The sequence below is a fragment of the Eschrichtius robustus genome, chromosome 3 (genome assembly GCF_028021215.1).
Source record: "Eschrichtius robustus isolate mEscRob2 chromosome 3, mEscRob2.pri, whole genome shotgun sequence".
In the NCBI taxonomy this organism is placed as follows: Eukaryota; Metazoa; Chordata; class Mammalia; order Artiodactyla; family Eschrichtiidae; genus Eschrichtius; species Eschrichtius robustus.
This window is the reverse complement of record NC_090826.1, coordinates 3272999-3293817: the sequence shown is the minus strand read 5'-3', so window position 1 is coordinate 3293817 and position 20819 is coordinate 3272999. Positions and strand designations below refer to the sequence as shown.

Genomic DNA, 20819 nt, shown 5'->3' with positions numbered 1-20819 from the left:
TTCCTCAGATGCTCTAACCGCCTTGGCTGGGACCTCCCGGGGCCTGCACCTCCTGGGGAAGCAGCAGAAGCTGCATTTGGGCTGCGAAGTGAGCAGCTGAGAAGGGGCTTCCCAAGAACGTCGGAACAGGTCAAGAGGAGGGGGCAGGCCAGGGCCCCATGAGGGGGGATGGCAGGGAGGGAGGCTTAGCCAGGCTTGGCCAAGGGATGGCTGACTCCGTACGTGTGCGTGCTCAAAGGTCCAGGGTGCTGGGAACAGCAGGCCTTTGGGGCCAAGCAGTCTGTGACTGTCACAGACTCCTTGATCTCTTTTAGTCTCTATTTCCTAATCTGTGCTATAGACTCCAAAGAGTTGTTGAGAAGATTGAAGGAGATAAAGCCCGGGGTAGTGCAGTGCATTATAATAACACCCCTGAAGCCTGGAATCCTGACTCCATCCCTTATAGGCTGTGTGACCTTGGGCAAGTCACTTAACCTCTCTGTGCTTCTGTTTTTGCCACTGCCGAATGAGGAGCAGAGGAGTGTCTGTCTCCCAGAACTGCTGTGCCTCTTTCAGGATTTAATTCAAGCCAAGCACTCAGAACCTGGCTCTCGGTGGGTATGAGATACATCTAATTATTAAGAGTGAAGGCAGGAGTTGCAAATTGACCCCCCTCCTTCATTTTCTGGGGCTCAACTCAGGTGTTGCTTTCTTCTAAGAAGGTGCAGCAGCCCAGCTGGCACCTTTCTTCCTCCCCCCAGAACAAGCGCCTGGGGTTCAGGAGATTTGCTGGTCTGTATGTGGATTTTCACTGTCGTGGTTGAAAGGGCCTTTCGCAAATTGCTCCCGTTTTTCCCTGGGCTGAGCCCAGTTGACACTTGGACCTGATGGGTTATAAATGCAGCTAATTGGAGCACTGGCAAGGCCCGGCTCGTGAGGCACAGCCCTCGCGTGAACTGCTCCGTTCGGCTCTCCCCCCATCTCCTTTGATCCACACTTTGTAAGGGCATCTTGCCCTAGAATTATGAGCACAGAAATCAGAGCAGGAATCTTCCGCCTTCTATTTCTGGCTCTGACACAGACGATGGCGTGTGGGCAGATCACAACACCAGAATCTTCTCTGGCATCTGGGAAATAGCACAAGTCACAGTGGCCTTGTCCAGCCCTTGTCCTGCCACCAATGGGGGCTGGGGGAGGCCCATCCCGGACCACTCAGGGGCAGGTCAGGACACCCCGGAACTTCCCCACAGGTCGTGCCCAGTGGATTTCCTGTGCTTGGGAGCAGGATTAGCTCTCCTCGCTCCGTTCCTCCAGAACAAGGAGAACAGGCTTCTCAGAACAGGGAAGGCAGCTGCTCAGTTGTATTTGGTTCCCACTGGACTAGTCACGTGCTTCATGAGGACGGGGGCAGAGACTATTCCGACGACCATAAAGGTCCCAGCTCCTAGCACAGAGCCAGGCGCTCGATATATTCCGGTTGGCTGAATGAATGATTTATTGAATGAAGGAACAAGCAAATGGGGTTCGCCTGGGCATTTTCTCCCTACTGGATGACCTGCTTCTACGCCCAAGATCTGGAGACGATAGTTCTCAGGGCAGCTGGGACCTTGGGCAAGTACAGACCCACATCTCCCCAGTGGAGGCAGTCTGAAGGGAGCATTTCATGTCCATGAAAAAATAAATCAAGTGAAAACCCTGAGCCAAGCCCCGTGGGGCCCTGCTGCCTCCCAAGGGCCTCCTGAGAACGCAGGGGAGATGATGACGGCACACTGTAACTCACCCAGAGTTCCAGCATCCGTTGCCCATGTGCTGAGGGGGGCCTGGCACGGAGGTCATCCCATTTTACAGATGTGCACACAGAGGCCCAAGGCCCCAGGCCCACCCCGGGTCCCGCAGGGGGCCAGCGAGCTATCTCAGTCCTGTGCTGCTTCTACGAAGCTGCTCTATACCAGCTGGCATCGGGCACCGTGGGGCACCCGGGGTGGGGGTGACGCTCCTGTTTATAGAAAGTTCTAGCATCCATGAGGCTGTCTGTGGGCAGAGCGTAATTCGGAGTGGACTCCCCGAGGAGCCCCAGCCATGCATGGCACAATTTCCTGGGCTCCAGGACTCAGGTGAAAGCCGGTGGACCAGAGCACCAGCGGGAGCAGAGCTGCCAGGCAAGGAAGCTTCCCTCCAGCATCTTGTGTTTGTTTTTCCTCCACCCCACCCCCTCCTGGGAGGCTGGATCCTTGCCCGGGTCGGCCACGTGACACCCTAGCCGGGTCCTAAGATGAGATGGCATTAGGGTCCCCTGGACCTGCACGGCCTCTTCGGTACACTCTGACCCCAAGGGTCCTACATCAACCCGCAGCCCCCTTCCTCAGCCTCTCCGGGGAAGAGGGGGACACAGCTGTCCCCAAACCTGTGTGTTAAGGGCCCTCTGAGCAGAGGTTCTGGCTGAAAGGCTTGTCCTTGTACCCTGGGAGGCTGTGGAAATGCACCTCATTGGCCCCAAGAGGGAAGGCACGCTCACATCGCTCCCTCCCAGCGGGGCCTGTCTCCCTAGAGGGCACGTCCCACGGCCATCCCAAGGCTCTGGGGGTTCCCTCTCTGTTACTATCACAGCTGAGATCAGGAGGGGATGCCCTGGCCTCCAGGGAGGGGTCTTGGAGGATGGGCAGCGTGGAGAGGATGCTGCTGGTGAAGGACCTCCCAGACCCCGTCATGGTGAGTGCTGAGAACCCTGGCCCCCTAGGATGGATCGGACCCGAGAAAAAGGGGGGAGCAGGGCACCATCCCAGAGCCTGGCTTCGGCTTTTCTCTCGAAGCTGCCAGCCTAAGAGGCTACTGTGTGAGCACCTCTGCCTTTGTCCCAGGGCGGCCGGGAGCCTGTAGAAGTTGGTCCTTCTGGAAATCCACGCAAACAGCACCCCGTGTCAGAGTGAGCTTGCCCCGTGGGCCTCCATATGCCACCAGCTAAGCTTTGGGGTCACGGTCCCTTAAACCACCCGCTTCTTCCTCCTTCTCAAGCTGACTTGACATGATGACTGGCTGACCAGGCCCATGGCCCCTCGGCCTGCCTGCCTTGCCCTGTACTTTCCTTTTCCTTTCCTTCAGCTTTATTGAGGTATCACTGACAAAGAAATTTAAATATATTTAAAGTGTACAACAAGATGCTTTGATATCCTGTACTTTTCTTAGCTCTCGGGGGGCACTTAAAATGCCAAGATGAGGCTGCAGCTCTTCCCTGGAGATGACATCTTGAAAGACTCTGAGCAAATGTCAGCTCTTCAGTTACTTCAAAAAACAACAATAAAATGTTCTCATGGTAAAAGGAGATCTGCAATCTCCTTTTAATTTCGGAAGCTGAATCTATGAGTGAGACTAAGGAGAGATACCCAAGGGAGAAGGACATACTTTCTCCTTGGAGGAAAAGGAGGAGTGCAGGCAAAGTTTGATCCAGCCAGGGAGGGGATGAGACCTGCTCAAGGACCAAGCGTCAGAGGGGGTCTGCAGTGTCTCTTCTTCTCTGTGCAACTTTGGATGCCCAGCCCCTGACAGGTGCTCCAGAAATGCTTGTTGCTTCAGGAGGATGGGGCTGCCTCCATCTGGCAGGTGTGGGCTCAGCATTGCAGGACAGAAAGTGCTGGTGTTTTCCTCCTGGGGAGATGCGTCCTCCCCTCTGGCTCTGGCCTGAAAGGCGGGCCTCAGGTTCTGCGGTGCCATCTCCAGCTGCAGAACGGGGAGGCCCCGCATCGTTCCTGATGTCTGGGCCAGTGGGAAACATGGCACACCTTCCAGGGATTGATATATCCAGCAGGGGAAACAGCGGCTGGTGTTTTTGCTTGTCTTTAAAATTTGTAAAAATGAGACAAGATCAAGAGGAAGGTAAGCGTTTTCCCATCATCCCGCTTCTTCTCTAGGTGAGCTGCAGATTAATCCCAGCTTCTGGGACAGCTGTGCCAAGCTCGCTGCCTAGAATTCTCTTTCAGTGTCTTGTAGAGTTGTTTTTCCCCCAAAGTCAAAGTCAACAACAAAAGCAACCTTTACAAGAACCTCTGCCCTAAACACGCTGCAGACATGTCTCTCTTCCTCCCCGTTCCTCCTCTGATAGGACGTTAAATAATCCACGTGTGGTCGAGGAAAACTTCCGGAAACTTCTGTCCTCAGGGATGAAGAGCCCCTTCCCTCCACAGCCATCTTACCAAACACCCCCTCCTCAAGGATTTGCTCTCATGGGGCTACACAGACAGGAGAAAGGAGCTGTATTTGGTTGACAATGGGGGGAAGAAAGAAGGGGGTACTTTTATGGGTTGAACTTTGTCCCCCCCCCCCCGAAAAAGAGGCTGAAGTCCTAACCCTGAGTACCTGGGAATGTGACCTTATTTGGAAAAAGGGTCTTCGCAGATGTAATCAAGTTAAAGATCTCAAGATGAGATCATCCTGGATTATCTGAGTGGGCCCTAAATCCAATGACAAGCATTTTGAGTGGACTTGTGTCCCTCACAAAAGCTATGTTGGAGTCCTAACCCGCAGGACCTCAGAATGTTCCCTTATTTGGAAATAGGACTTTTCAGAGGTGATCAAGTTAAAGTAATGCGCAGCCCTCATGCTCCAGCTGGACCACCCAAGTGCCCCGGTGAGCGTAGTGACACCCATGGGGACATAGACCCTGTCGAGGGTTCCTCCCACTCTGACTGGCTCCCCTGACACAAGAAAATGGAGATCTTGTCAGTGTTGAGGTCAGGAGCCAGGCCACTTATTCATTCATTAGAGGTGTTATTTGCAAGTGGGAAGCCGAGATGGCTGAGCGTATTGATTAAGGATCCATCTCTAGGTGTTGATGTGTAATTTATTTCAATTTTTTTTTTTCCCCAGGACACAACAGAACAATGAGCTCCAAGCTGGCCAGGTCAAGAAGGAGCAGGAAACTGGGGGCAGCACCCTTGGGTCCCGCAGGCCCCATGACCATCAGGGGCTGTTGGGGAGATTGACGGGGGTCCTCAGGACCGAGGCGACAGGCCCAGCGAGGCTGGTTCTGATGACAGAGAGACCACAGGACAGTGGGCTGGGGAAGGAGAGGGTCCCGGGCCCAAGGTGGAGAGGAAAACTCCGTGAGGATATATGGCCCAAGATGGACGTTTCCAGGAAAGTTGCTTCTGTGGCAGAGCTGGTGCTAAAATCCGTGTTTCAGGGGAGTTAAGTGAGTTCACTGGGATGAGGCACTCAGTCTCACGGCCACGAGGAAGTGACGCCTGGAATGAGCTGCAGGTGGGCCCTTCCCTAGTCGGGCCTCCAGGTGAGCACCTGGCCCGGGTGTAGGAGGTAACCAGGAGCCTGAGAGCAGTGAGACCTCTGCTCCCAGCTTGACACCTCTGGAGCCCAGAGCCCATGAGAGCCCGAGCAGAGGACCCAGTGAAGGACCCACAGAAACTGACAAGTAGGTGGTGTTCAGCCCCTGAGCTTGCAGACTTTGTTACACAGCACAGCTGACTATTACAGCCTGGAAACTGGGATGCCTGTAAGTGGGTCTGAACGAGTGAGTGCATAAACAAATGACCATCAGGGTGATGGGTCCAGGTGGACCGTCAGACATGAGGCCTATCCTTCCATGGCCAGGGGTACCCCTGCCTCAGCCCATTCAGAGAGAAACATCAAGCCCCTGGAAACTTCCATCTTGGGCCACATCTCCTCATGGAGTTTTCCTCTCCACCTTGTGCCCAGGACCCACTCCTCCCCCAGGAAGCTCCTGAGGGACCGGACCCCAGGAGGCCTCCTCTCTCCCCACCACCCTCCCGGCTGCCAGGTTCTTAACTCAGGAGCAGAGAGGTGCCTGTCCACCTCGGGGGGATGGACAGGGATTTAAAGTGTCCCGATGGTGATCAAGATTCCAAGGATAAACTGCAGATGGGAAGAGTCAATATCTGGGGATCTGGGCACGAGACTTCAGGATATCCCAGGAGTGTAAAGCCTCCCTGCCGCCCTCCACCTGCTCCAGGTGGGGCTCTGCCTTGCACGGCGCCCACCCCATGGAAGCTCATGGCAGTGGCAGGGTAGAGTAGAGTGTGTTCATTGCCTGGATGCTTCAATTTTCCTCATAATGGACTGGAGGCACCAGCCCGTCCTCAGCTGCTGGCCGAGAAACCAGAGGAGCCGAGATGCTGCTGGCCTTGCATCTGGTCGCCCTCGATGGCTCACTGTCTCCTGAGCCTCTGGAAACAGTGCCCAGCCTGATGTCCACTGACGTGTCAGCCCTCCACTGGCCAGAGGTGCACCCCAGTCTTGCCAAGCAGGCAGCTGACCACTGACCACTGTTTTGAATGCAGCACCAGCCCCGGACCTGGGGTCCACACACCCTGAATGTCCACCCATGTCCGGGGACAGAATGTGATTTCCAATAAAGCCTGGGCCTCAGAGGGAAGACTGAGGGACTCGTTTCTAAGACTAGGTCCGAGTCTCAGCCAGGAGCAGGGCCAGTCCTGGTGTGGATTAGAGAAGACTGTTAAAGGGTGAGCTCCAGACGGCCATTCTGTGGCTGGCAGGGCCTCTAGCCTCGGGCAAGGCTCCCACGGAGGAGAAACTGACCCCTACGCCCGCCCGGAAGGGGCTGACGTTTGCATCGGCTTCGAGGTGGAAGGCAGCAGAAAGAGCCTGGGATGCTCTGTGAACTTGGTGATGTTTTCCCAAGAACCGGTTTGACTGGGCAGGTGGAGGCTGCAAGGCCCTGGTAGAGGGGATGCAGGAGTTGGTACAGGGTGGCAGCTGGGATGTACTCTTCCACGTCTGCTGACCCGCAACCTAACCAGGTGAGGACAGCAAGGTTACCTCGCCAGGTGGGGGGCCACAGGTGGGGGCCGGGTCATGCCCGTGTCAGTGTGGACAGAAGCGGGCTTGCACATTTGGGGGCAGCTCTCCCGTGGTTGCTGGAACTTAGAGAAACGTCCAAACCTGCTCTTGACCAGGACTTCCGCAGCCTCCCCACTTCCCTGCACGGCTCCAGCCCTCCGTCCCGCTTCTGCCCTTCCCACACTCGGCCTCACTCTTGCCAGGTGGCCTCTGCACTTGCCCCTGGAAGCCTCGGGCCCACGTCTCCCACCCCCCAGACACCTCCTTCCCACCAGCTCACATGCCCCACCTCCATCCGAGCTGATCTCTGCGTGCACCTGCCCACCGTCTGTCCACGCCTGAGGGGGCAGAGGCTCCTCTTCACGCCCCTCGGGGACACTTCCCACCCGCGCTGGCGCAGGTTCTCAAGTTAAAAGGGGGGGGGGCCATCATTGGGAAAAGCAGGGCCTCCCAGACCTGCCTTCCCCTTATCACCTCCGCTCTCTCTACCGAAGCCCGACTCATCCGCCCTCTCCACTGAGCACAGACGTCGGCCTCCGGCCACCAAGGCCAGCCCCTCATCCTTTAAGGACTTTGCCTCCACAGTATCTCTGTTCTCTCCCCACCGTGAGTTTTCATTCTCTGCCGGGCCATTCATGCTGGCAGGCAGTGTGCCTGAACGCTCCCTCGTCACAAACAGCAAAACAAGACAGCAAAGTCCTGTGTCACCTCTGTGGTCCTCTCCCCTCCCCTCTCCCCCTAATCCGCTCCACCGGGGCATCTTCTCACCAAGCCTCCAGCAGTCCACCCCTGACACAGGACAAGGGGGACGGTCCCTTGATTCTCACCTCCCGGCCTCCCAGGAGCTCTGACCCTGGACCACGTTCTCCTCCTCCTCTTTCTCCTTCTCTCTCTCCCTCCCCCCTCCCCTCCCCTCCCCCTCCCCTCCCCTTCCCCTCCCCCCTCCCCTCCCCCCTCCCCTCCCCTTCCCCTCCCCCCTTCCTCTTCCCTCTCCCCCCCTCCAGGCTTCCATGTACCACCCTCCTGCTCCCCTCCCCCCCACCTCCTCCTCTTCCTCACACCTCCCGGACTCCCCAGGGCCCTGTGTCCATCCCCGTCTCATGCTACCCACACTCCCTCCAGGTGATCTCAGCCCGCCACACCCAGACATCAGAGGGCTTTGAGTCTCCACCCCAGGCCAGACCTTCCCCAGCTGCAAACTCACAAGTCCAGAAGTCCGCAGACGTCCCCACCTGGACAGCGCACACGGCAGCTTGACCTCGACACGGCTAAAGGGGCTGACATTCCTTTCCAATCTGTGCCCGCCCACGCTGCCCCCGTCTCAGTCAAAGGCACCACTTTCAGCTGAAGACACGAGCTGCTCAGACCCAACACTTGGAGGCCTTCCAGGTTGTCCTCTCTCCTCACTTCCCCGTCCGATTCTTCAGTAAGTCCACCCACCCCCAGCCTCCCCTCTCCGCTGGACTGCCTCCATCACCCGCGCTCCTGTCCTTCCCCTACGGTTGCCCTCCAGGAGCCTCTGCAGGACCACGGCGCTCTGTTCACCCCATTACACTCAGGATAAAACCCAGAGCCCTTACGGCCGCCCCCAAGCACCCCGTGACCTTGCCCCAGCCACCACTCTGACCTCCCCGACTCCAATTCGCGTGACCCGCCCACCAGAGCCCTTCTGTCACTCATCACATCACACGGTTTCCTTTGCCTCCACCTTGCATTTCCCCATCATTCCCTCCCTCTCATCATTCGGGTCCTCGGGTGGGGAGGCCTGCCTCCCCGGCCTCACTCACCCACCCACCCCGCGTGCACCCTCCTCGCACGCGTTCATACGTGGGGTTTCCTTATTTGTGTTTGTACGTGTGTCTGTCTGTCTGCTGCCCCCAGAGGGGACAAAGACCGTGTGTGTGTGTTGTCTTCCGATGTCACTGCAGAGCCTGGAACATAGTAGGTGCTCAGTAAACACTTGAACTGAATGAACAAATGAGCGAATGATGATCTACAGGGATGAGGCCAATGGGAGCTCAAGCATTTTGATCTCTGACTTGTCTGTGAAGCTCAGTTTATACAAAGGAAACTTTCTCCAAGCCCCAGTGGCTCCCAGGGCCTCTGGGCAGCTCTGGCCTTGTGGGGGAGGAGCAGTGAGGGTTGGGCTAATGCTCTCCCCACACAGGCCTGCCTACCTCTCCAGCAATGCCAGGACTGGGGGCAGATGAAAAAATCTGCAATTTTCCCTACCTCTGCAGGAGAAAATCCCCAGGCACTGCCAACCCCAGCCAGAGCTAATGAAAGCTCCTCCCATTGTAGTGGGTTCAATGGCAGCCCCTTCCCCAAAGATAGCCATGTCCTAATCCCTGGAACCTGTCAATATGCCCTTATTTAGAAAAAGGACCTTTGCAGATGTAATTACATTAAGGGTCTCAATATGAGACCATCCTGGATTATCAGGGTGGACCCTAAATCCAACGACGGGTGTCCTTATAAGGAGAGACACAGACACAGAAGGAATAAGCCATCTGAGGACAAGGCCGAGATTAGAGGGATACGGCAACAAGCCAAGGACACCGGAGCGCCCAGCAGCTGGAAGAGGCAGGAAGGATGCTCTCCTAGAGCCTGTGGAGGGAGCCCAGCCCTGCCCACACCTTCATTTTGGTCCTCTGGCCTCTGGAACTGGGAGAGAATGAACTTCTGTGGTTTTAAGCCCCCCCCAGTTTGGGGTGATTTGTTGCTGCAGCCTCAGGACACTCATGCACAGAAGAAAGCTTCTGTGTGCGGCACGCAGGTGAGGGCGAGGCCCAGGAATGCCTAGGACTGCAGCCGGGATTCTCGGGGTGCAGGGGCATCTTGGAATGTGGGGACACATTGGGTTGTCACGATGACTGGCATCAGCTGAGGAAGGCTGCGATGTTACCCGCCCTGCAGTGCGGGGGGCAGACGTGCTCCCCCAGAGACGGCCCCCTGTCCTGTGTGACTGCGAACGTCCTGCCACACATTCAGGCACATTCTGAATGCTCTGAGCCCGGAGACCTTCCTTCGCCTCCACGCCTCCACGTACAGACCCAGAGTATTCTTTGCATGATTTCAAGGAGCACCGATGTTTCCCAGAATGCAACCACCACGCATATCAAAAGGAAGCTGTGTTATTTCTGTCCCCAAGGTTGCAGAGAGCTGCTCACCATTTCAGAAAGTCACGTGCCCTCAAGGCCCAGAAGACACACCTGTCTCAGCTCGCATTGGCATCATGTTCCTGGTGATGCCCCGGGGTGGGGGTGGAGGGTGCCCTTGACCACCTCCTTACGCTTCCCAGTGAAGATGTGCACAGACCAGCCTTTATCACAAGTAACCTTCCTCTGTGTTGCCTCTAAATCACACTCAGGGCACCACACGAGTGTTTAGAACCACTGCTTTCGGCAGGCTGTATTTTCTAGGAAAAGGTGCGGTGGAAGTGAGTTAAGGGAGCATTTGAAAATGTGTATTCGGCACTCGGGCTGTGCATCTGGATGGTCAGGGGGCCTGCCCTAGAGCCCCGGCACTTCCTTCTCCTGCCCTCGGGCACCCTCCTCCCAGCCCAGCTTTCTCCAGCTGCCTCTATCCTCCGGGGTGGCTCCTCCTGCCCCGTCTCCACAGAGGATGCCAGTGCCCTCCTTCATGCGGATGGGGGATAGAGAAGAGGACCCAGGTGTGCGTCTCTCAGGGGCTCTGCCCTCGGCCCAAGGACACACCCCTGGAGTCCTGGCCAGGGCCCTAGCTGCTGGCCTTTCTGGGCAGCGTGTGAAAGCACCCCGTGTGGGCATCTGACCCTTCCACCCCCCCGGCCTAGGCTCTGCTGGTGGAGACCCCCCGCTCCTGGAGCTTCTTGAGGGCCCAAGAGGACAGGGAAGGTTCTTTCATCACTGGACCTCACATGTGGCCCAGAAAGTGCAAGCAAAGAAGACAATCGGCTTCCTCTCAGACTTAGGACCCCTGTCCCCACCTCACTCAGGATGTCCTGAAGCTTCAGGCAACAGGGGTGTGTGGTAGGGAGGGTCCCCCCCGGAGTCGCGGAGAGGGCCCTGGCCTGGGGGTGAGGAGAGCTGGGTCCGGGTCCACCCGCCCCCCGACTCTCGATGGCTGAGCCTCCCTCAGCATCAGCACCACCCCCTGCCCCCCAGGCCAGTTTTGAGAACGTGGAGAGTGAAGCCGAGCATGGAGCATGGCAAGTCCTCCCTGGGCCACTTACTGGGGGAGGGTTGTGTTCCAGGGGGGTCTGGAGAGAAGCAGGCTGTCCTCGTGCACAGGATGCTCCAGCTCATGACCTCCCCTTGGCGTGACGCCCCCCAAACCACACACGGGGCTGCCGACGTGGCTCGTGAGGGGCTTCTGCTGGGTTTCCGGGGTAGGTCTGATTGCTGAAAGCCTTCCAGGGCAGAGGAAGGTCACAGAAGAGCCAGAACCATGCTGGCTGGGTACCTGCACATCCTCATCCTAATACCTTCGGGGAGCATTTGAAGGACACAAAATAAGTAGCACTTTCCCAGCACTGGTGCCATTCCACCCCCCAAGGTAGCCACAAAAGGAGGTGGACTCCATCATCAGCTCTGCCCCGGCACTGCTGCAAGCTCCGCGCTCCACCGGGGTCAACAGGGTCAAGTCTCAGGACGGCCTCGCGAGGCGGAAAGCACTTCCCAGTTCTGCAGGCAGGGAAGCCGGGGCTCCCCGAGGTCACGCGCACAGTCGAGGACACGCCACTGGGCCGCAGGGCGGGCCTCCAGGGCCTGGGGCAGGTCCGGTCAAGGCAGGGGCTCTCCCCACCAGCCCCAGCTTTGTCCCCCACACAGCTCCCCAGACAGACTCGGCATCCCTGCTGCCAAAGGAAACTTCTGGAAAGGGAAGCTGCATCCTCTGTTATCACTGATCATCACCTCCTAACCACAGACTTCAGGGCAGAGAGTTGTTGAGCCACATCGAAAGCAAAGACCGGAGGTCTGGCCTTCCTGTCTGACCATGTGGCACGTCCATCACCCGGCAGCCGGGGCTGAGTCTCCGGAACTGGGCTAGGGAGCTCTGGGGGGCCCTGACCTTCACTGGGAACCTACCTGCTGCAGAGGTGACGGCACTGTTTCTTCTCCAGGTGTAATCACCTGGGCCCTTTCACGTTATTTAGTCACTGTAACCCAGGACCACTCCTGGGCAGGGGCGGGGGACAGAACGGGTGACGTCTCACCCCAAACAGAGGCTCTGAAACCCCGTCTCCAGCAACCACCCCGCTGACCCCAGAGCCTGCCTGTGCCCGGGAACTGCTGGGCCCACTGCCTGGCCCCCCGGCTGGCTGGCAGGCTGTTGACGCTGTAAGCGGGGAATGCCAAAGCTCTCCAGGGCTCTCCTTTCACTGATGACAGAACAGGAGGGAAACGGCACCAAGGCCGTTCTTCTGGGGCTCGGCAGAAGTACACATGCCTCTCACATTGCTGTATCAGTTCAGAGCTGGACCAGGGACCCCAAGGGTTTTCTCTTCCAGATCCTGTTCTAGAGGTGAGAAGACAGTCCCAGGGTCACCGCACCCCCGCCCCGGCCTCCCTCTACCAGGCAGGCCTCTGGGCTTCCAGCAGCGCTGGCCTCCCTGGCCTCTGCCCCTGTTCACCCTCCCCGTCCATCAGAACTCTCCTCATTCGCCCCTCCTCCCCCATCTGTGTTTCCAGAATAACACCTGAGCTATTATTTCCTATGCGGTGTTTGTGACATTTCCTCTCGCATCCTTCACTGTAATCTGTCTCTTGTGCCCTTCCCTGTCTGGCTTTCCCAAAGAGATTTTTAAGCTCCTTTTAAAGAGGGCACAGGGATGGGTTTTCTACCCCCTGGCTCCTCCCCCCCCCCCCCAAGGTGCAGCATTTAACGTCAACTGAGGAGTGGATGGTTCGCTGTGCAATTGATCAAAAGCCAGAAACTCTGAGACCAGTTCTCTTAACATAGTCAAATAAAAATTCTAAAAATGATGTTCTGTCTAATATTTAATTTCAACACTTAAAAATCATTCCCCTGTGAGTGGATGAAACCATATACCACCGTATATCAAAAGCATCTGTGAGCGCGGTTCCCATGGAGGGGAGATGCATCCTACAGGGGTGTGTCTCCTGCAGCCCCCCAGGCCCTGGATCACCGGAAGCCCCACCGGCACCCTTAGAGGCCACTGGTTTCCAGGTAGAGGAGGCATCAATTCCGGTCTCTTCCTGCATCTTCTGAGGGCCTGGGGAGGACAACAGCTCAGGGTGGGTGGAGGGCCACCGCTCACAGGTAGAAAGCGCAGGGGGACGGCCACCACGGTTTGGGATAAGAATTAAAGACACTTCTTGATCCCAAAGTGCTCTCAGAAGGGGAATGAGGCCCTGAGGGAAACAGAGAGCTTAAGAAGCACTAAATGCAGTAAGTCGGAGCAGGAAGCATGTGAAGGGAATAAAAGGAAGCCGGTGATAGAGTCATCTCCAGGAGAACCTGAGGCCGGCTTTAATGAGTCAGCTCATTTAGCCACTTGGTGTGAACACAGCTTTGCTCAGCAAAGGCAGGGGAGCGCTCAGGGAGGCTGGACAGGTCCCGGTGCCGTCAGCAGACACACACGATCCCGCCTGTGGCCAGGACGGGTCACCCTCCGGAACCAGAGCTGGCAGGACAAGCCACACCGCATCCATACGGGAAGTCCCAGTGAAGACCCCAAAGACCAGCCTCGCTGTGTACAGAGTTTAGGCTGTTTAGGAAAGCTCCACAAGCTCACTTGTTCGTTGATGCTCTTATCCCAATCAAGCCACTCAAAACTTCTGAAGTTCATGAGTCATTTGCCTCAAATGTCTTTAAATTAAGGACGGATTCATTTCCCTGGTAGCAAACACCCAGCAAGGTAATTAAAAGGGGTTCAGCATTTAAACCGCCGTCGCAGCTTTAAACGGAAGGGAAGGAGCATGTCTCTCTCCATTACATCTGCTTCTCTCTCCCTTCCCCTCCGATCCCGGCGTTTAGAAACTACTCCATCATCATGGGACTTGATCCCAAGGTCTCCCCGCTCCCAGTTCAGGTCATCTGACCATCAGGGTGAGAGAAGACGACACCAGCCCCTCCCACCAAGAGGACAGTGAAGGCCCCCTGGTGACAAGGACAAAGCAACCTGGAAATCATCCTTGGAAACACGTGAGTGGATTCCAGTGTAAAAATTACCAGGCAGAACTGGGAGGACATCTGAGCCATCACATCCTTGAGCTGCTGGGTGTCACGAATCTGTGATTGATCCAGATGGGGACAAACCTCGAATGACAAGGGGGACCCTGGCCCTCCTGGGCAGTGCACCTTCCCGGAGTTGTGAACACAGGCAGGTGGGGAAAGCGTCAGACGTGTCTGTGCAGGCAGGAGCCGGGGGCCAGCAGGCAGGGTCGAGGAACGTCAGGTCTGGGAAATCTTTACTGAGCACGAACTGCAGGCCAAGTGCCCAGGAGATCCCGCAGTGGGCAAACGCGGGGACTGAGACCAGCTGGCTTAAACTGCCCACAGCTCCCTTTACGAGGCTGAAGATTAAAGCCCAGGAAATGACTTTCCGTTTCTCCATTTTTCTCCTGGGAGACACTGTAATTCCAGACTCAGAACACAACCAGCAAGAGAGCTGTCACCTGAGAACAAAGCTTCACCATGGGGAGCCCTCTTTTCCCGACCTCAGGTGAAGGGCTGACCGTCTGACGCTCAGCCTCTGCCAGCACCGTGTGAGGCTGCAGCTCAATGCCTTGGTGAAGGCCTGAGCCAGGTGACTTTCCATCCCAAGCAGTTCCTGGCTAAGCGTCATCTACACCTCTGCTCGGAGCACCAAGGTCAGGGATGAGAGTGTGGGACCTCATCAAATGACCTCACCATGGAGCAGTAAGCCGGTGACAGCAAATCATCACAAGGACAATAATCATCACTGTCATCACCATCACCAGCATCACCAGTACCACCAGCACCATCATCTCCATCATCATAATTACCATCGTCTACGTCATGTCCATCAAAACCATCATTATCACCATCACCAGCATCATCATCACCATCATCATCACCATCTTCATCATCACCACCAGCACCATCATCTCCAACATCACCATCACCATCATCACCACCACCATTATTTCCATCATCGTCATCATCATCATTATCATCATCTCTATCTTCACCACCCCCACCATCATCATTATCGTATTAACAGCAGCATACGTGTCCTGAGGAACCTTTATGTGCCAGGCACTGAGCACCTGGCATGTACTATCTCACTGAATCTTTACAACATTATGAGATTTTTAATTCTGTAATTCCCACTGAGGCACAGAGATAAGAAGCAAGCTGCCCAAGTTCACACAGCTGATACAAATGAAGCCAGGAATTGGCAGGCAGGCTGTGGCACTCTCAACTACCACACTAAAACTAGGAGAGATTTTCCAACTGCTTTATGTGGAGCGTGATTCCTGCTCCATGTCGAGTGGGCCCTTAGACAATTCCAGCAGCTTTTCCATATAATGTTAGCTCCTGACAGATTTCAGAGTGCCCCAAATCACCAGCCACCTGCCCTTTCTACACCCACCAATGCCTGTGCTATGGACAGACGGGAAAGTTTAGACATTCCCCTTCTAAACATTTCTCTACAGAAGCAAAAATAAAACAACTTCCCAAATCTGATTCCAAAGACACTTCTTTGGACGACAGAATTGACTTATCAGATTCTTCATATCACTTCCTAAAGCCTTAATTCCAGACTTTGCAGCACCCCCCAGCTGTGAGTGGGCAAATCTGGGCCTGTTTGTCCTTGACACCTGTAACCCTCTCTTCAGAGTCACTCTTGCTGGGTATAAAAACATCTGGCGCGGACAGAGGATTCTTAGTTGCCAGGCACCGTGTTTTGTACTTGGGGTTGATTTACTGTGACTTCACAGCAACCATTTTATTTAGGAGAGATATTTCCAAACTTTTATAAATGAAGAAAATGTAGTCAACAGAGAAGAGAACTTTCCCAGGGTCAGCCAGCTACGTGCAGCAGAGCCCAGATTCACACGCAGATCTGCAGCCTGGAAGCACGTACCGCTCGCCGTGGCACGCAAGGCCCCCCAGACCACAGCTCTGGGATCCCCAAGACCACCCTTGCTGCCTTAAATCCTGTTGGAGAAGTGTGAGTAGCAGTCATACTCCAACGAGTTGGGGGGCCTAGGTCTACATCTGCTGCCCAGGGGGATTTGCAGGACCCCTGCCGGGGCTCTCAGTGCCCTGGGGCCTGGATCACTTACGTAGGACCAGCTGAGCTTTGATGAGCCCGGTTAGGGGCATCAGCATGTCCTCTCTTTCCTTGCCTTGAACTCGAAGCTGAGGACCACTGGCTGCCCCTACTCAGCATCCAGCATCACTTTCCAGAATGAACATTTCTCTGCATTAGAAACAAACACACATACTTTCCCCCTTTTAAATTTGTTGTGCTAAACAAATTAATCTAGCAGCAGATTATATTATGAAGAACCATAAATCTTTTCCAAGATAAGCATCTGTCAAGCTGGATTAGCAATATCCAATGTGCTATGAATTAATTTGCTAAGCCTTATAACGCTGTCCCGGGCATTTAACTTTAGTAATAACAAATGTAATTTGGAAGAAATGGTAACTCGTTTTCTCATCCATGTCTATATAGTACGTGACGTAGGCAGAGGAGATGACAATAAATGAATGCACCACTAAATTCTATTATGATGATGGCTTGCGAGTTTATCGAGGTAAAAACGAATGCTTTATAAACTGCTCTTGGGCGCCTGGCACGGAGAAGATGAATGGCAGGGACTGTGTGTCTCCAGATCCCAGAAGGGGGCTATGTGGAAGACAGCTGAGGCACAGCCCTGCAGACCCTCTCTCGTGACACCCCCAAGTTCACAGCCTCCGTCCCTCCATTCCGGCCCCCGGCCCCTGGCGTTGAGATGGAGCTTGGCTTTGCTTCCACAGATATGTTGCTCTCTAGGGAAGAATCACGCAGAATAAAAACTGCAGTTCTCTTATCCAGGTGAAGGAAGGAAGTAGGTCATGGAACAAAGGCCACCCACTCCATGGAAACCTGTCCAACTACTGACCATACCCTGCCTGCCGGCCGGGATACAGAATCTGGTGCACACACAGAGCGCAAGGGACAGCATGGCAACCTGGCTGCGGAGGGACCCTGGGGAGCAGTTCTCTCTGTCCTCTGGGTTCTGCAGAGGATCCGTGTCAGGTCCAAACCCTGAGGAAGTGGAGAAGCAAGCCGGGGGTGGAGGAGGCTGCACGGTGCCCCCACCCCTTTGGGCTCATGCCCTGGAATTTGCATCCTGTTTTGCAAGTCAGCAAATACTGCTGCTAGTCTAGGATGTGCAGGCACGGACACAATCTGTAAACCTGGGAGTCATGGTGGGGCATAGGGCCGTGGCTTGTTCACAGAAGCCAAGGATGCTGGCAGTGGGTGGGAACACAGGGGTCCAGGATTCTGGCTGTCCCCTGGCCGGCCTGAAGCTGGGTACATGCAGCAGGCCTATCAGTGAAGGGACAAGCTTTGGCCTGGGAGATTTTCAAGGACTACTCCTTTCGAAGCAATCGGAGGAGTCACAGGAGGAGAGAGAACAACAAAACGACGTTGCAGCGAGATATTCCAAAGCCAAGAAACGCTAGTTGTCTACACGCACCTAAAATGACACGGGCAGAAGAACCAAAGCCACTTGTCTGATCTCCATCCTCCAAACACCTCCTAACCCACCTTCAGGGACAAGACACCCCCCCCAACCTGAGTCAGGGCGCAAAGCCTCAGCTAACACCACAGGAAGCTCCTCCTGATACAGGGCCTCAGGCTCTCCTGCTGTTTAAGGTAACTGCTAATTCTAGGCCAGTCTGGCAGTTGCCCCTCCTTAGGGCCATACCCTTGAGGGTTTTTGAAGACACCACATACCCTGTCTCCATCAGCAGATGTGCCCACATCTAACTCCCAGGCTGGCCCAGGAGCTGAAGTTCTGCCATTCAGGAAGATGTTTCCCTGTGTCTGGTGGGGCTCAGACACCCCTACACAGGCAGGGTGGGTACAGTGCCCACTTCAGGTCCACCTCTAAGGAGAGACCCTCTCCCTGCTCCGTTCCAGCAGCTAGAAGAGCCTGGCCCTTCCTTGCAGAGCACAACCCAGATTTGCCAGGACATATACATGTGCAAGTTCACAGACACACAGCGCCCCATCTTCCCCTGAGGGGCTATGGCTTTAGGTTCCCTGCTGGGAAACGAAGAGTCTCACAAAACAGCATTCCCCAGGACACAGCTCAGCATCCCTCCTAAGCCACACCCCCCCCAAATATCCCCCCAACCCAGCCCCAACCAGAAAAGAGGTGGGCGTACCTGAGGTCTCCCCCAGAACCCGCGGGGGCTTGCTGACTTTGCCACTGTCTCTGCTGGGACTGGTGGAAGGCTCCGTTGTGCTTACCCCAACCGGTTTCCCACTCCTGGGGTCCAGGGGCTCGGTGACCCCCTGAGTCTGCAGTGTCACGGAGGTGGCCGTGGTGGCTGTGGCGGTGGCGGTGGCGGTGGCCACAGCTGTCTTCCGCGTTTGGAAGATGGAGACCTTGGTGGGGCCATAAACGCCTGGAAATGTATTGGATTCCGGGGCCTCCTCCTCCCCCGTGGGCCCCCAGGCAATGAACTCCGTCTCCGTGGTGGGCCTGCTGCCTCGAAAGTCAAAGCTGTTGAAAGCGGGCCCCTGCAGGTGCCTCTTCCCCCGCCGCAGGAGGGCCTGCTGGTCCGTGGGAGCTCCACTGCCCCCCGCAGAGGAGGAGGAGGAGGAGGAGGAGCCCAGGGAAGGGCTGGATTTGGCAGCAGCTGGGGGCTTGGCCAGCCCCGCTTTGGGCCCCAGAGCGGCCACCTGGTCCCTGGGTCTGTGCGCCCGTCGGGCCCGGGGGCTCAGCATCTGCCCGTGACTGTGACCACGCTCCAAGCGGGGCGGCCGGGGGCTCCACACGGGCGCTGGGACCCGGGCGGGCTGTCCGCTCTTAAAACTCCACACGCGGGGCGGCCGGTGGGGCAGCCGGGGCAGCAGGCGGAACTCGGGGCCCGGGCCCAGGGACTCACACGCGGGCAGATCCAGGGCGAGCTGAAACATGGCTATAAGGATCCAAGCATGGCTTCCTAGAGAGCAGCCGGGCCAGCGGATGAACATGGAACTGCGTGGGAAAGAGAGAAAAGCATCAGTGGGGGGGGGCCTCTGCCTGGGGGGCTCTCTCCACCCCCCACCAGGACGAGGAAATGCTCTTCTTGTAATAAGCGCTAATCCCAGCTTCCAGAGGGGAATGAAACCCTTCATCAGTTCACTTCAAAGGCCGACTCAAGCGCGGTCTGTCAGCATCTTAGAAGCACAGGCCGAACCCCATGCGCTCAGGACCCGGCTTCCCTTCCAAGGAGCTTGCCTGCACATGGCGGGCTGAGGACAAAGCGTCCGCTTACAGGAGGGAAACTGAGTCTCCAAAGCCCCCATCTGTCAGCTGAAGAGATGACCTCACGGGCCTTCCATCCCCGCTTTACTCTGACCCTTAATAAAACGGAGGCACCAAAAGGGGCGGGAACGGCAGGGCTGGAACGTGGTCCACACCCTGGGTCCAAGGCCGGGCACTTCCCTCTAGGTCGCAGACGTTCGCGGTCCGCGCTGGGTGACGCTAAGCCTGCAGCCGGCAGGGCCGAGGTTCGGAGGGACGGGGGTTTCGGCCTGTGGGGCTTCACGCGGAGCAGAGTCCCAGCATCTACTGCTCCGGGCCAGGCCCCGCGCTCTGCCAGCCCCACCCTCTCCCGCCTCGTATCTCAGTTGAATGTGCCGATTTGAAAGCAGGCTCATGGCCTCAGATGCCGTTACACACACACGGGGAAAGCTGCTGGTTTGTGGCCTCCTCTGGATCTCGCTCAGGAAAAGACACGCTGCGGGGAAGCTGAAAGTCCATCAAGGCGCCCACTCTGCCCAAGTGCTTGTTCTGCTGACATTTTTCTCCCGTGCAGGTGCCCTTGGGGACCCTGTCCTCTACCTCCTCAGCGCGGGGAGGCTGGGGAGGGCGCACCTGCACGGCCTGGCAAGGGCAGCGAGGCTGAGCACGCCCTGGGCCCGGCGAGGATAGAGCCGGGGGGGATGCAGTGCACATGGAGGGTGGGGGGACCCGGGCCCCGCGCCCTGCCGCCGGCTTAGGGAACTGAGGACCTGGGACAGGCGCCCTTCGAAGTCAGAGCTCGTCACCAAGGCCACGTCTGGAAATTGACACGAAGCCAGAACTTAGGGACGGTCGCAGGTGGGGGTGGGAGAGCATGTGCTTTGCACCGAGTCGCCAGCCCAGAAACACTGTGGAACCAGGCCTGGGGAAGCGGAGTTTGGCAGGTTTTCTTCCAAGGGTGTCACGTGACTTTCAAAGGGACTGAGTCAGTCCATGTCTGTGTGAGTGTGTCCACGTGCCTGGGGCTGACTTTTCCCTCACCGACACTTAGGAACGTGCTGTCCCCCCGGCATGTTGAAAGGAAGCAACTTGTATTAATGAGCACTAATTGCCGAAAAGGACAAATCCTCAAATAATAAGGCCCCAGGTTTTCAATCAGAACGCAAGCGCTTGACTGCAGAAATTAGGAACTGCTCATCATGCTGATGCCTCCGCACCAAGAGGCTGCCGGTGTGCGATTTATCTGCACAGCCAGCCCCGCGTGGTGCAGGGACCAGGCCAGCCTCGCTGCACACGGAGATTTAGGTTGGCGCAAGGTGCCCCCAGGCGCACACCAAGGGCGGCTCCTCTGTGGCCACAGGTGGCTCAGTGAGGGGGATGCCTTAGAAGCTCAAGTTCTCCCACCTTTCTGTGCATTTGGACGTGAGTCCAGCCCTCAGGGAAATGAGATGCTGCTTCCCACAGGTGTGGTGCCTCGGCCTGGAGGTCACCACTGGCCACCATCAGGTACCACAAGGCATTGCCCAGGCCTCACCATGTCCTCCCAGGCTTCACCAGGTCCCACCACCTCACCAGGCCTAACCA

At 56.5% G+C, this 20819-nt stretch overlaps 1 protein-coding gene across 1 annotated transcript in view; it reads right to left on the bottom strand.

The window, feature by feature from the left end:
- AJAP1 (adherens junctions associated protein 1) overlaps nt 1-20819 on the bottom strand; it is a 56643-nt gene that overhangs the window by 34584 nt on the left and 1240 nt on the right. Inside the window, exons 2-3 of the mRNA XM_068537483.1 lie at nt 19869-20052; nt 18169-18986 (exon numbers count right to left, since the gene is read on the bottom strand). Of these exons, the coding sequence (XP_068393584.1) occupies nt 18169-18986; nt 19869-20052 (1002 nt within the window). The remainder of the gene's footprint in view (nt 1-18168; nt 18987-19868; nt 20053-20819) is intronic.